The sequence below is a fragment of the Puntigrus tetrazona genome, chromosome 12, assembly GCF_018831695.1.
Source record: "Puntigrus tetrazona isolate hp1 chromosome 12, ASM1883169v1, whole genome shotgun sequence".
Classification (NCBI taxonomy): domain Eukaryota; kingdom Metazoa; phylum Chordata; class Actinopteri; order Cypriniformes; family Cyprinidae; genus Puntigrus; species Puntigrus tetrazona.
The window spans coordinates 15,637,783-15,654,776 of NC_056710.1; the positions used below are offsets into that span (position 1 = coordinate 15,637,783).

General features: G+C 37.6%; 2 protein-coding genes across 2 annotated transcripts in view; both read right to left on the bottom strand.

Annotated features, from left to right (window-relative positions):
• Positions 1-241: 241 nt before the first annotated feature.
• LOC122355190 (noggin-3) lies at positions 242-1,982 on the bottom strand. Its single transcript, XM_043253240.1, has one exon. It carries the CDS (start codon positions 1,514-1,516, stop codon positions 845-847), a length of 672 nt encoding a protein of 223 aa, XP_043109175.1. The 5' UTR covers positions 1,517-1,982; the 3' UTR covers positions 242-844.
• Positions 1,983-7,735: 5,753 nt separating this feature from the next.
• Positions 7,736-16,994, bottom strand: part of LOC122355843 (ankyrin repeat and fibronectin type-III domain-containing protein 1-like) — a 61,845-nt gene continuing 52,586 nt past the window's right edge. Inside the window, 4 exon segments of the mRNA XM_043254414.1 lie at positions 7,736-9,574; positions 11,006-11,219; positions 14,836-15,002; positions 15,656-15,824. Of these exon segments, the coding sequence (XP_043110349.1) occupies positions 8,811-9,574; positions 11,006-11,219; positions 14,836-15,002; positions 15,656-15,824 (1,314 nt within the window). The 3' untranslated portion in view covers positions 7,736-8,810.

Consider the following 16,994-nt stretch of genomic DNA (forward strand, 5'->3'; position numbering starts at 1 on the left):
CGGAATGGCGTCTCGGAGGAAAAAAAACAAAGTAACTGATCCACTCCCTCCGAGGAATACGAATCACCAATTGTCCATTACGATCCAGACTTGACTTCATAAGTCAAATTAAAATAATATCACCTCAATTAGCGTCACATCAGCGCGGAGGGCTTTATAAATAGCAGCTGGCGGCTTTTGCTGCATGCAGCGCATGTTAAGCGGATTGCGTGTGTGAAATAAGCAAAAAAAAAACAGTTCATGCCATTTTTAGTGGTTTTATTTTAAATGCATTTCGACTACATGGACATAAAGAATAAATAGTTTCTTTTAATTTACATGAGCAGTTATTTTCCATTCCCCTTATATTTACAGCACACCGAGACTGTAATCTATAATCTCCCGTCTGAGGTGTATAAAGATAAAGTATTTTTTTTCCGAATAATGGAAAAAGCTTGGAATTCCTTCAATAAACGCACTTTGAATGCGAAATGTTCTTTGACATAAATATGTATAAAGTTACATTACAACCAAAGTTACAGTAGACACTGGATATTATAGGCAAATACTGACCTTTTTTTCTTTTTTATATAAATGAATCAGGCACCACTTTACATTACAGTGTCCATGTTAGACATATTACTATAATTATTTACTATAATGACTATAATACCAAGCAGCTCCACAAAAGAATCACATGTTAAGTACACAAAGTTTTGTCAGCATCACTCGTCAGTACTTCTGTATGAAATTACACAGTAACATGAACACCAATGTAAAGTGTAACCTAGAATGGCACAACATATACATCAAATATACATTCCTACACTGGACAGTGCATGTGAGAATGAGCCTGGAGCTTATTTCAGTTCGGGCAGGAGCATTTGCACTCTGATATAATGGGGTACTGAACTAGTATCCAGGCACATTTGAGCCCACCCTTTCTCTGCAGGCACCTCCATCGCAAAACCGTAAAATGGCTGGATTTGGCTGGTTTGCAAACCATCCCTTCTGGAACCGAACAAGACCTTTTATTGTAGCAGCTGCCCACCTTCACATAGCGGGGCCAGAATCTGTTCCCCAGGTCCTGCCATGTGTGCACCACCGGGCAGAAGGCGTAGGACCACAGCCACAGCTGAAGCCTCCTTCTGAGTTTCTTACTGGGCTTGTGTTTTTTCCCATGCTGGATCTCAAACTCCATGGCTTTGATTTCTTTGGGCATGGTGCCGGTGGGACGCTTGAAGAGTTCAGACTCGTTCAGGTCGTCCTGTCCTGCGTATTTGTCCTCTGGTGGGCTGATGGACATGAAGTTCTGGTCGAATTGACTGCCTAGCATGGCTCGGAGTTCGGTCTCGTTCAGATCCCGCTCCTTAGGGTCCAGTATGGGATCCGGGTCCTCCTTGAGTTCCACTATAGGCAGAGTGTCACTGGGAATGGGACGGAGGAGGTAGTAATGTTGGCACATCCCTTCTTCTATCCTGAATCCGAGGGAGAAAATGAGCACGTATGTAGCCAGAAAATACGGCACGTTATCCATCTTTTCGGCTGATTAATCCTCGCGCTTGAGTGTTCGCTTGAGTTTTTGGCGAGCCGTGAGAGCGCAGTCTCCAGCGCGCGCGGTGTCTACCCACGAGCGTTCTCCTCAGAAAGTGTTCGTTCAATTCAAACTGCACTGTCCTCGGTGTCACTTCGCGCGTAAATGCGATCGGGGATCCAAGAACGCTGTGTCAGTGTTTACTTTGTGGTCATTCCGCGCGTCTCGTTCCGCTTTTACGCACAGGTTCCCATCAGCAGAAGGGCTCATGACAGCATCAGGCGTTTTCAGCCGGACCCGGTCTCCTTTTTGAGCTCGCGGGCTCCTCGCGTCTGAATCCGGAGTCCTGGTGTCTGAGGATCCGCATGGTTTCTGGTGACGGGCGCCGAACTGAGAATCACCTGGCTCGTCTGATTTATCCTCGCGGGTCGCGATAGAACCCAAAGACCCATTCTCAATTGTGGGTCTGTTGCCAGAGAGCTCCACGACACCTCCTTCTATTTAGGGAGGAGGGGTGGGATGGACCTGGAGTGGGGTATGGGGGTGGGTGGGGTAGAGGGGGTCCGTTTGGAGGGATGCCTACAGTCGGTCGCCCTCTGCCGGATGCTTGCGCGCACGAGCGACATGTCAAAAGATCAATGACAGCGGCGAGGACCAGAAACGGCTCTTTAGGATCTGTGTAAACTTGGCTGAAACATAAATTGGACACATTTGTTCATAATTGTTCTAATGTAAAACGTAGAAGAACAAGCATGTAGTAGGCTACTTGCAACAAACTAGGCTATGTCTTATAATCTATAATTTTTTTACCCCCTAATTTTTTTAAGTGCCCTAATGGGTGCCTAAACATAATAGTGTCATTGTGCCCTCATCCTCAAAAAAAAAAAAATATATATATATATATATATATATATATATATATATATATATATATATATATATATATATATATATATATATATATATATATATAAATTGCTATGGAGGTTAAAATAGAACTTTAAGAAAAAATATATTAGTAACTAAATAAATTGTATCATTTATAAAAATACAGTTGTAGCTCTAGACAACTACCAACCTGGCTGTAATGTTATTAACAGTGTGATTTATTTTATGGTCTCAAGCATTCAGAAACTAGCTACACAAATTAAAAGCAGATTTTTTTTACTTCAATTAAACCATGGTTAATTTTGGTATGGGTTGTGATGTCCACGTTTTTGTTGAAGAAATGAAATGTAAAATGCTGTAGCATTTCTCTCAGAAAAAGGTGACCAAACTGGATATTTGAATGAAATGTTTGGTCAATATTTGATCGTCCTGTAAGTGTAACAATTAACAGCCCTTTGCAGGCATTTGTAATAATGTAAATAGTTTATTTTGTATAAACATTGTGTATTTTAACAGTGTTAATCAGTGAAGCAATAATTACACCATATACCACGTTACGGAAACTGGAATATTAAGTCAGTTGCGTTGTTGTTAGGGGTGACATTTTTCAGATAAAAAAACACATTAGCCTATATATGTCACGGTGTGGTTTAGCGTGAAGGAGCACTCGACTAGAATAAATAAACTTTAAATAGTTTTAATCCTCTTCAAACGGACAAAATAATAATATACAAACAGGCTGGCAGAACATAAACCACACGTATGAACCTCGCGTGATCGGACAAACTGAATGCAAACACACAGGACTTAAATACACAAGGAAATCACCAAATTAACTAGACACAGGTGAAGGCAATGACACAATTAACACGAAGAAAGGTAGGGAACACAGAGCACATGGTACAGAGACCGGAAACAACAACAAATGATCCAAAGACGTGACAATATATGTCGACAGTTTCATGTACAGGATTCTGAACCTACCTGAAATTGATGCACTGGCTTCATCTCGGACGCAGTCTTCTGTTAGGTTAGAGAGAGAGTTTACGGACATGTTTTTAAAGAAATACAGTAACTTTTTTTCTTATTGAGTCAAATATCGACAAGGTTATAACATTAGGCCTGAATGAACGCAGCCTTTTCTAAAAGTGTAATGGTCACATCACACGCCAGCAAATTTGTGTAAAATATCAGTAATAATTTAAAACAAACTGCTTCGCCCCTTCATCGTTTAAAATAAATACTAATAAGAGATTAAAAGGATGTATAAGGCTCACCAAAAACAAAACAAAAATGGCTTTCAGTTCAAAAATATTTTCATTAACGATGATGTGCTTTCAAGCAATTCAAGTTGTTCTGTTTAAATCATTCCCAATTGATATCATCTTACTCTAAAATCAACGGGTGCCACTGTTCCCATGAAATGGCTTCTTTGGCTTTTCTCGCGATGACGAGGTGGCATTCAGACATCCTATGATATTCCTCTGCTCCTCTTTAGTCTTTAAATTGACCTTAGAGCAATTTTCTGGATTGCTCCTGTGTCAGCGAGTGTCCGGCGCCAGTAGAATGCGACTTCTTATTTAAAAGAAAGGAAGTGGGCTGAAATTATGTTTTTGAGATAAGCTTGCCAACCGACTGTAGTGACGAAGGAATCCGTGGCCCTTGAAAATGGCCTATCCTCCGGCTAGAATTACAGAACGCAGGACCGGGGCGAACAAAGACATTTCTGAGAGCCAAATAAAGAGCTACGCTGTTTTCCAGAGTCCTCCATGTGAAAATAAAACTGATTGATGCATCTGTGATGAACAGACGCCATACTGTCTTAGTATTAAATGTCACTCATAATAAGTGTCTTAACCTGTGAACTGTTGCACTCCTTCGTTCTGTCTTGTAATTTGTACGAATGACTGTTTAACTGTGTTAGAGTGGTTTCCATGGAAGTGTGCGTTTGGACACATAGAGGCCATATTCAAACAGACTCCTATCAATTTTAGGACATTGCGTCATTCCAGACCTAATCATCAGATCATCTCCTCGATAGCAATATTCGCCACGGTTTGAGTTCGCTTCCAACATACACATACATTTTCATTTTCTTCCCCTGAACTGACGGCCAGATCCACGTGTTTCAAATCATCTGGAGGTATATTTGTCCTTTGATTTTCGCGGAATATCTGGGCAAAGGCCAGTCGCGCCTCCATGACCATCAATGTCTGATCCGACTCTGAAGTTCACTTAATCTTAATGACAGATCAGAAGGCCTCCCAGCTCGAGGTCAAAATATTCCCGATTCTTTCATGACCCAGCTAGATAAAAATGTCATTTGTTTTTGTTTAGTTCCCTGTGAAGACCTTTGATGATCTAACAAGGGAGCAATTTGAACGCTCTATTTGAAAGTTACGGTTTCTAACATGCGGTCAGTTCAGGTTTAAATACAAACATACACACAAAAACACAAAAAGTCTCTGTTCGGATCTGTTTGTTTAAATTGTTAACATTGTAAACCGAGCTTCCTGTCAATTTCTACAAAATATTAAACAAAATATTAAATACGCACAAATAAAATTGTGAATATATTAAAATAAAATAAAATAATATCCACATTAAATAATTTAGTGTATTGACCTGTTTAAAATGGTTACACTGTACACCAAGCTTCATATAAATGTATAAAAAATGAAAACTATAATAATTATTATTTTTTTTCAATGTTTAGAAAAATATTTTAGCTTTGTTTTACTGTAATTTTATTTTATTTTTTTAACTCTGTAGGCAACCTTTGAAGAATTAACATTTCATAATTATACTTTCATAAGTTTAATATCAGTTTTTAAACACGTATCAGAAATAATGTAAGATTAACATTATCCAACAACATTCTATATATATATAAGCATGTTGTTGGATAACATTAATCTTACATTGTATGAATACAGATTTTATATTTGCATTATTTCAGTATTATTACACACACACTGAAAAAAAAGCCAACTTAAAATTTTAAGGCAAACAGCTTCATGCAACTTATTTTTGTAGAGATTTTATACGAAAACTCAAAAATCAGCCTTAAATGTTTAAGTCAACACACACACAAACAATTAAAATGACTTGAATCGGTCTGAAATGAAAGAAACAAATAACATCTAAAATATTTACACTGGAATGTTTATTTTTTATGACTTAAATACATCTGTCACAACGTCATATTCAAGATGCATCACAAAAAGCAAACAAATTACATCAGAAACTATGACATGGGACCAACCATCAAAAATACAATACTGAAATATATTATTTGGATCAATAAATGCATAATGCAAAAATATACAGATATGATGCTTCTTAATTGTTTTGGCTTGCATTGTGCACAGTATAAAGGTATCAAGACAAATATACCATATAATTTAACAATAATACTCTAACTGGAACGCCAGTTGCAGAGAGTTCAATTATTTAACTGGAATACAGGTAAGATGAAATATGATAAATAATGCCTCATGTTTGTGGGCTTGTGTTGAATGCATACTGAGCACACCGGTGTGTCAGAACAGTGCATTTACCCACAGGATCTGGAGCACCAGCTGACATCTCTGTACATTAACCGGAAGATGAATTCATTTTTTTTTATAATCCTTCACAGGAGAAATCCAGTTGCATGTGTGCATATATATATATATATATATATATATATATATATATATATATATATATATATATATATATATATACACACACACACACACACACACACACATATATATATATTTGGAAATCCAACATTTTGTGCAAATACCATTTTTCTTTCTTTTTTTCATAAAAAACACTACAAACATTAATAAATTGTTGAAACATTGCAACAGACACATTCACAAGGTTGCTCGCGAAAGCTGCCCTTTTCAATCGGGAGAAAAAAATATTTCACTTAATTTTAGGGCATACACATGGATAATGTGAATAAATATATACTATATTCACAATGAATCTGTTACGTAATAATCATTGCAAAAATGAATGTGGTATAGTTTTACAGAATTAATAATGCGTTAACTAAACATACTACCTTTTTGGTTATGCCCTTAGACCATAACTTGCATTTCATTTCAAATATCTATGGCTTTATTGACAAAACGAGTGCTGTGATGATAATAATTATGCGAGACGAATAATCCACTTCCAAATCATTCAAATGTATATTTATATAAGTGGCACAAATTTGCGGTACAAGCAAATAAAATTCCTTCCTCTGGTCAAACGAGGTCTAACTCTTATTACAGTAAAAGTTGTGGGATGCAAATATACTGTATATATCAAAAGTGCAGTTTTTAATCATTCCTTCAACCTGTAAAACATAAGTGGTTTTCATTGCCATTTCATAACAGTGGGTTACCCAGCATAAATAGGAACAAAAACAAACAAATTACAGCAAATCTTCGAATGTGAACAATCACACGCCACAAACCACCATCATATGGTAAACATTGCAAAACTCAAGGTATTTTTCAATGAAACACATTCTGTGGAACAAATGTCACGCACTCTTTCCTTAGAACTACTTACCAGCTTTTTCATTTGAAAAGGGCTCGTGTTTGGTAACAGAGTCTGTAGTAATGGGACCATTTTTCATTCATCCAGAGTTTCTGAACACTGAAACGCAATCTATTAGAAACAGATGTAGCGTAAAGTGGATGATGCCACTTCATACATCAATAGTAAGAGCAAACAATACTAAATGGGCAGTGAAATTAGCAGATACATCGATCTTTCATAGCAAGTAAACACATAAACTGAATTTCAACCGACCCTCAAATCACCTAAATATCCACTCTTCACCTAAAAACACTACAACAGAGCCCAACAGCATGTTTCCAGATGTAAAAATCCCATTTATTTTCTCCAGAGAGCTTGATTTTTTTTTTAACTAATAACCATTAAATCTTTCAAAACTCAAGACTAACCAGAGATAGATTTTTAAAAATATATTATACACACACACACACATTAACGCACATTCAGCATAAAAATTTGTATTTAAATAACAAATGTGAGCGTACTATTTGTATTTATTATGTATATGAAAATACACACATATGTATGTATATATTTAAGAATTTTTTTATGCTTATTTATTGAACATATTTATATATAATCTAAATTATATTAATATAAATACATTATATTAATTAAAATAAAAAATATTTTAAAAATATATACTGCATGTGTATTTATAGCTATACATAATAATAATTATGAAAAGCACACACACATATTATGTGAAGGAAACTTTTAATTTGGATGTGATTTATCATGATTTATTCAATGATTAAAATAAATCTATTTATATATATATATATAATATATATATATATATATATATATATATATATATATATATATATATATATATATAAAAGGGGTGTAACGATTTGCGTATTGTACGATTCATGGTCATCTTCTAAATCATCAAAGTGATCATCCTAATCCCCTTGTTAGTGATCATGTTTTTTATACATATTAGTTTCCATATATTAGCATATATTTATATTTTATTTGTAACGGTTATGGCAACAACAATTAAAAGACATTTATGACCTCAAAACAGCGACATCTGCTGATGCGCATAGTACTGCGTTCATTGTCATGGGAACATCCCAGCTGAAGATAATGAGGAAATGACATCGCTCCCTTTGAAAAGTGCATTCAAAACGACTAAATAATGACATGCAGGTGCTCTGTTCATTCAAGTCTCCACTAACAAGGAAATGGAAAATGACCATGAATCCTACGATACATGATAGGTGAATCGTTACACCCGTGAGATATATATATATATATATATATATATATATATATATATATATATATATATATATGTGTGTGTGTGTGTGTGTGTGTGTGTGTATGAATAATACAAATATTAAAAAAAAAATGTTACAAGGTTGTGCATTTAGATAAAATAGATAAATAGACAAATAGATCAAATATAGAGCTGGTTTGGGTTTTGTTCATGTCTTTAAAGTCTTTCAGTCTGACGACATTTACGAAACCCCTATGGTGATAATAAATGGGAAAAATACATTCAGAACAAAGGCAGCTGAAAAAATGGGCGCTCACTGTTGGGCTCTATTGGCTGAGGCAATTTCAAGTTCTGAGGAAAAGCAGTGCTTTGTTTCACGTTGCATTGATATTTAACATTGTAACAGTCAGAGCCATGATTTATGAGTCCCGCAGAGTTGACCAGCAACTTCATCCTCTGCAGCGAGGATGCAAGAATTGATTAGGCTAAGTGTTCACTCATTACAACCGTGAGCTGTAAAGTGTGCGTTCGGAGAGGAAAAGGTAGTTCTGGAGCTTAGAGGCCATTCAAGCGATGATAAACCACACGTCAGCATGATGGAACGCTCACACCATCCTAAAGAGTGCTGCTGAGGATCTCTGACACTTGTTCGTTCGTTTGCTCGTCCGAATCCACATCCTGAGCTTCTGCTGTAGTGCCGTATCCCAATCCAGCCTCTCTAGCCGTAGCTCCTCTCAATCCCGTCTCCTCCTCCTCCCAGTGCGGGGCATCTCTGCAGGGTGACGTCTTGCTGCACGACTCCACAAAGATCCTGCGAACGTTGGGCTTAGACTCCCTGTAGGGCGGTCTGTACTCATCCAAACTGTAGGAGGTAGTGGGCGAGTGCGGTAGGGAGAGTGGCGTCTCCAGCGGCAGGTCGATGTCGCTCTGTCGGGTGTAGATGCCTTCGGAGAGCGAGGGAGTGTGACTCTCGCTCTGCACACGCAGCCAGCGGTGCGGCCCGCCAAAGTAACTCCTCTGGGGATGGCTTTTGGACAGCAGCTTACGTTTCGTTGGTGGATCGGCCAGGAACTTGCAGCGGGACGGCTTGTCTGTGGTCTTCACAGAGTAAGAGGACAGCGACAGGTCCTCCATGTCCTTGGTGCACGATTCGGTTTCCAGAATGGATTTGGAGCACGCGCTGTATTTGAGATCGTGCATCTGGAGAACGTCAGGAGCGCTACCGCTGAGGACGTGCACGGCCTGATGGGAGAGATCCTGGGCTGAGGAGTAAACTAAGTCCAGGTCACGAGGGCTCAGAGCGTCGCTGGAGTCGTAGTCACTGTCTGTTGGGAGAAAGACCTCCGAACAGCCCTCTTCATCTGAACCTGGTTGGGACTCTGAAAGATATATGGAACGTTATAAGAAGTCCACTGGAATTAATAAGCATAACATTGCTTATCCGTTTCAATAATGAAATAATGAAACGTTATAAAAGGACAGTTCTGCCCCTAAATTCTAATTGGATGAACAATGTGCAAAATTACGGGTGTAATAGCCAATGAGAACTGACGGTTAGAATGAGTCAAGACTGCATTTATTTGATTAAAAATACAGTAAAAAAATAGTAATATTGTGAAATTTTATTTCAATTTAAAATACAGTTTTTATCTATTTCGATATATTTTATAATGTAAAATTTATTCCGCTGATTGCAAAGCTACATTTTCACATTAGTTTAACACATCTTTGTTAAATAATCATATTAATTTATTTAAAAAAACTGAATCAAATAAATAAATACTTACCAACCCAAACTTCTGAATGGTAATGCATATTTATAATATAGATCAATTTACTGTGACTTTGCACATACTAAGCTTTAAATAATGTAATTATACATTTATTAAAAGTTTATATAAAATAGTTTTATAGTAAAGGTTCTTTCTGAAATTTTAACAAAAACATTTATTCTGTATTTTAATGTGAATACACATACACATAATGGAATAATTATAAATCCTGAGAAATGTGGAATATAAAAGACTGAAAATAAAAGTAAAAACACCCAGCAGACAGGCAATATGCAATTTATTGCACACAGTGAACCACATAAGTAATAATATTTAAGTGGACTTAATAAAATCTGTTTTTAATTAATGTTTTTTCATTTTCTTAATACATTAAAAACAAATGTAAAGGCGTATTTGATCAAAACATGCATGGTTTTATTTTTAAAAAATGCACTTAGGAAGACACTGGCCAGTCTGGGTATTATTAAATCATCAACAATTCGTTTTAAAAGGTAAAATAAGAAATTTGCCACTTCAAGATTTATGCAACATCTAAGTCAAATGCAGATCTATCAAATCAAGACCCAGTGCTTACTAGAACAGACACAGCAATGACAACCGATGTCTGTGAATTTGCCAATCCTTAGTGAAAAAGAAGGAAATCTTAAGAAGCCAAAATTTACAGAAGTGTGCTTAATCTGTCATTTTCATCTGTTTCTTGAAAACTGTCGCCTTTTGCTTTCTTATTGCCATAATTTTAGATAACCCTTCCTCCTTTTGTGCCAGCTAACATCCTGTGACGCTCTGCAAAACACATGGCACCTCAAAGCTTCAATACAGAATGTTTTATCATAAGAATAAGTGTGTCAAATTATAATTAAGTCGATACACCGATTTATTTCCAGCAGAAACCTTCTTTTGTGCTGCCAACAAATGCCACCTTCCCACTACATATTTATACGCAACACAGACACGCAGCAAGCACAACACATATTTTTACGCGTGGACGAACAGCAGCTATCGAAAAACAGCGTTTACCGATTGTTGGCTTTCGTCTCCTCATTTCTGGAGAGGGCGAGGGAGTGGGCACGTAGTCTGTGTTAGAGGACGTGGAGTCATTCTTCTGGACAGGAGGCTCCACGCTGACATCTACTAGCCAGGTGATTGGCACCCAACCGAGAGGCTGTTTATAACGGGCGTACTGCAGGGCATTGGTGATCCAGCGGACGTCTCGCCACATCTCGTCCAATTGCTTCAGACACACAAAGGAAAAAAAAAAAAACAACAACACGCGCTGTTATTTCATTTCGGCGGCGAAAATAAGGTTAGCTTGAAAACTAAAGGGTGCTGTTTAAATGTTGATTCGATAAAAATGCAAATCGCAAGAAGCTTTCAGTGTGAGAAATGCGGTATTTCCCCCGCGCAAACCTCGCTAGCGTTTTCCCCACAAACATCACAAAGCTTTTCAAACCATTAAAGCGCATCGCACAAAAGCTTCAAAAGGAGGCCACGGCAAACTTGCTGTGAAGTCTGAAGGGGCATGACCGTGACTAATATCATAATTTATTTTGTGTCATCTTCCTCTGTTCGCCAATCGCGGCACGTCAGAGCCGAATTGTACATATTGCTCCTATTTAGTGTGCAGAAGCGAAATGAGAGGTAAAATGTGTTTTCAATCAGAGCTGTTAACCTCCATGCAGTGAATCTTCACAACTACCGCTTTCATATTTTCCATCCTCGGGCCGTACTATAGCAATTGTATTTATAAGGAGCTTATTTCGAATCGAAAGGAAAAAAGGCTATACAAAAATGAAGCGGGGTAGACGAAAAAAAAAAAAAAAAACACACACTCTGCAATTTGAGCTTTTTCTAGCAAATGCCATGTGAGATCCAGCTTATGGGAATGAGCTTTGACACCACAGGATGACTCCTTTGGAAAATATGCTGGGCTTCTAACGACAAAGAGGGGACTCCAGTATGACAAGGGCAATAATGTGAGTTTTTTTTAAGTTGCGAAATAGACTACTTCAACTAATAAATGTTTGGCCGATGCTGCTGGCTGGGAAATATTGCAACAAATTAGGGGAAAATAAGAATAAATAGGCAGGGTGGCTTATATCATACCCAGTGCTCCAATATAGCGGCTCTCACCCCAAAAATGAATCACGGGTCTGTTCTGATAGGGTCGTGGACAGCAGGGAAAAATCATGTTAAATGGAAATAATAAAATGTAACTGACCGTATAATTGTGCATATTTAGGATAGCAGAATGAATATTCCTGACCGTTATTAAAGGGATGAGAAAATGTTTTCCCTTTTATTTGCGTCAAAGGTAGTGCAGTCAAACTCTACAGTACAAAATACAAATGCAAATGCAAAATATAAAATATAAAATAAAATGATAATAAAAATCTACCATGGACAGGCTGCTTGCCAGCCATTTCAACAGGGCCATGGACTGCATGGAGAAATAATGTTAAACGGTAATAATAAAATGCAGCTGACCATATAATCATGTATATTTAGGAGAGCAAAATGAATAGGCCAGGCCATTAACAGGGATGAGAAAAGGCTTCTTGTTTTTATATGCATCAAAGGCTGTGAAACCAAACTAACCAGAATTTTGAAGCAAAATGTTTGGAAAAAATGTTCAAATATTAGACCAATGCAACACAGAGAGAGATGGGCTGCTTTATTCTGAAGCTATAAAAAACAACACGAAGCAGAAAAATCATGACTTCTATTTAAAATAAGGTTCAGTTCCAAAGAGAATAATAATTGGTTTGTGTCAAGCATAATTTGTTTTGTGTAGAGAGTTATTGGCTGTCAGTGAAAACTAATTCAAGAGACATTTCTGAAAGTTCCTTCTCAGCCTGCAGTGAACAATTTTAGTGTTCGATTTAAGGACATTTTTGTACATATGCCTGTATCATACACAACTTTGGTATCCTTTTGGTTCACTGCTTTAAAAATCTGGACCCTGAACTAACTATATATATTGGATATCACTCTGGTAGCTTATTTCACTCGTATTATCCAGCAGCAAACTTGTAAATCTGCCAACTTAAAGCCAAAAAGTTGCATTTGAGTGTCGTGGTAGCTCCGTCTCAATCTCACCACATGCATCTGAAACACGCATTTTGCGGTCAGCCGTCAGATCTTTGCGAAGACCTCACAGCGATATAAACCTGCCCTCTCGCACGAGAGCGGAGCGCAAAGCTCTTTCCACCACCTTGCCACTCTGACAGACGTGGCTCTTTCTGGTTCGCCGCCTCCTGGAACATTAAGGTTTTCATGCTAATTGATGCCACATTGCTCAGCCCCGCACACACACATTTATGCAGTCACACTCATTGATCGGTATTATTTTTTCCCCTCGTCGCTCTTAGGCGCTGTGTAATCTGTGGTCAGTGTGCTGCTTTTTCCAGCGCCTCTTGGACCTGACATCACACAAACACTCTTGTGGTTTTGTGGTCAATCTCAGTAATCGCCCAGACCGGGGTGGCGGAGAGGGATTATTTCAGACCGGCACACTTAACACACGCCTCTCTTTCAAGTCGAATTGTGAGAGAGTCTGCTGAGCTGTTATTGAAATTTCGACACAAGAAAAACAACTTGTTTTACAGTTTATACGTCTAGTAGTTATGCTTTATGACATCAATAAACTATCCTAATTGGATTATTAGTTTAAATTGTTTTTGTAGTTTGATGTTTCCAACACTCCCAAGCGGCTGGGAATAAACATGTGATCCTCAGGACTTACATATTAATGACGTATTGCTAAAAGTTGTAATTGAAACAACACGAATGTGGCTAATAAAAGGGAATGAAGCAGTAAAGCATCATTTCAGATAGTGTACAAACAATTTTCATATACCAAATAGCAATAAAAAAAACACCATACCGCTAGCCTAAACACCTGTTTGTTGCTATATGTTAAGTTACTCGTATGTTCTTGACCTATGAAGTCATTGCATTGACGTAAGACTGAAAGTTTATCAGTTCATACAAAAAACACTGAGCAGCACAACTGCTTTCGAATTTGATAATAAGAATTTTCAGTATTGGGATGTAGAATAAGGTCATTTAGAGTAAGGCTTTAATATGTGTTTAATTACTACTAATAAATAGCTAATATTCTAGTAACATGCATGCTAATGAGCAACTAGTTAAATAAATGAATATAAAGTATTACCGATTACAAAATAATGCTGTTTTATCATATGTTTCGACAAATAAATGGTGTCTTGGTCAACATAAACTTAAGATTAATTTCATGGTGATTAATCAGTAGTTTTCAGTGACCGCCGAAAATGCAAAAGCATATTATTTAGTGAAAATTCCCTATTGTAGACCAAAAACACAGCTACCCTTGGCTAAGGACGAAGATGCAAAATGCCTGCAGTGCAACAAATTACTTAAATTGGGAGGAAATGGATTTTTTGAGATGGATGTGCAAAGTGGGCTCACACTGACAGCTCCGATCAAAAAGGATATTCATTCGCAAATGCTCCCTAAACTAACATAGTTCCAAGACGTACAACAAACCGTACTAAACAGAAAATAACACAAATCTTATGAAGCATCTATTTAAGAACAGGTATTCAGATCAGATATTTAGCTTGAACAATCACCCATAAAGATATTGCTACAGCAAAAGCGTTTGCATATGGTGACAAATTCTTATTGTATATTATATCTATGAGAAAAAAAGTTCTGAGCCATCAGTTTTCAATGAAATACTGTATTATATTATGCAGTATGTAAAATGCAATTCAAAAAGAGAAATCTTTTTTGTTTATCATATAATTAGGAACAAGGGAGAAGGAAAAAATTACAAGCACATGTATACCCTTCATAGATCATACCTGAATGTAGTCCAATATGTGCTGGTGTCTCTGTTTGGCTGTGGACACCTCTGAGTCAGTGATGGCCTCTCTAAAAGCCTGCTGGGTAATTAGAGCGTCCAGGTCCAGCACTGAGGACAGCCGGCAGTAAAGGCTGATGAATTTCTCCTTATATGAGCAGAAGTGAACTGCACACGGGAGACAAAATACATAATGCCACACTTAGTAATGAACAACACTAGTCAGATGTTATTGCATTTTTCAAATTGACTTCACTGGGTGGCGTGCGCATTAAAATCGAGACCCTACAAAGGTTATCATTAACGTCCGAAAAAACACTGACAAATCTTTTTAAAAGACGTTTTTGTAATGGAAATCTGTGGGTGGTTTACAAGTGTATGGTGTTTGGGTTGAAACTACCTCACAGTGTAATGTTTAAAAAGTTGTTTGAAACTCTCCCCACAACAGCAGCTGAATAAGCTACTAAGTGTTCTAACTGGCACCGCTGCTAAGCATACAAGCGCACTGAAAACAAACCTTGCTATTTGAATGAAAATGATCTGCCGTTCTTTAAAACACATTTTATTGAATTACAATATTGATTACTTGTTTAACCTTTCCTTATTTTACACAGTCTGGGCCCAGCGAGGGGGGTGGGTGGCTGTTTGGCTAGCTGTGGTGCGCACCGCCGCCCCCGCTGGTGTCTGCATGTGTGTGTGTCTGCTTGATTTACTAGAGGTCCTAAGGGAGTGTGACTGGGGGCAGAGGGGGGAGGAATCTGTGGATTTTTATAAGGCCAACTGAGCTAATATTGTAGGGGTTGAAACAGAAGCCAGTGTACCGAGCTCAAACATTTGAAGAGGGAGGTTGAGGAACCCCGAGTGTGGTGTGTAGGGGTTGGTCTGTCCCGGGGCAGAGCAAACGTCGTCTGAGGCGGGCAGCAGCAGAAGAAAGGACACATTGTGACCCAGCTCCAGCACCTCGTGTGTGTAGAGACGGAAGTGCTTGGCCTGTGCGGGACACACAGAGACACACACACGGACTTTAACCCACGGGGGTCGAAGGGTAACAATGTTATGCCGTAACTAAGTAGCGAGCATAAATTCCTAAAACAGACTTGGTCTCAGACTCTTACAAAACTATGGTAAAAACAATTTAACTGAAGTATCTATAGTATAGTATAGCACAACCTATCTATCTACCCATCTATCCATCCATTCTTCTGTCCACTCCATCTAACATCCACTCATTTATCCCCTTTATCTAACCATTTGTCTTTGTCTACCTATCTGCCATCCATCTTATTATCCATCCATCCATCCCATCTATCTATTCATAGGTCTTTGTCTATCCATCTTCCTATCCATTCATTCATTCACCAATCCATCCATCAATCTGTTTATGGATCCATCCATCCCCTCTATAGTGACTTCCACTAATATCGGCACTCTGATGTGGTGCCTAATATGAGGAATGGTATCTGTGAAAATAAATCTGCGTAGTTTATCCTTTTGATATTTTGTAAAAAAAAAAAAAAATCATAAAAATCTAACCAATCATTGAAGTAAAACAACTGAAAATGGGAAGAAATTCTCATGATGAAATAAATGTTTTTATCCAAACCAGAAGGCCAAAATTCTTTAATCATGCATCACAAAGAGTAAAACCAAACAATATAGAGTTCTGAAGTGCAGAACAAAACTGTTGAAACTTTACAAAATAGAAAGTGGAAGTAAAACAAAAGCTAAAGCAATGTAAATCCAAATTTGATCCACAATGATACACATTCGTATTCAGGGCAATAATAAAGAGGGTCCAATTAACATAACATGTTATGAAAATCCCTGCCTGGAAAAGGATATATCGTTCTACTGCGCGGTGAGAAGGAGAATTTGATTGATTAAAGACTCACCAAGGATCACAACTGGAGAATTACAGAAAATAGTTATCCTAATTCTGGGGTCAGAAAACCTTAAAAAATTGTCAAACTACACCTACATCACCACATATTGTTTGGGAGGCTTTCAAGAAAATTTTTCTCGCTCATCCAAAACAAACTCCAGCATATTCAGTTATTAGACACGACTGGAACTTCAAATGGCACTGGCTTCTAGTCAGATAAAACTACAAAAATGAGCTTTTTAGCAGTAAATACTTAAGAACACAGGGATAATAAGTAC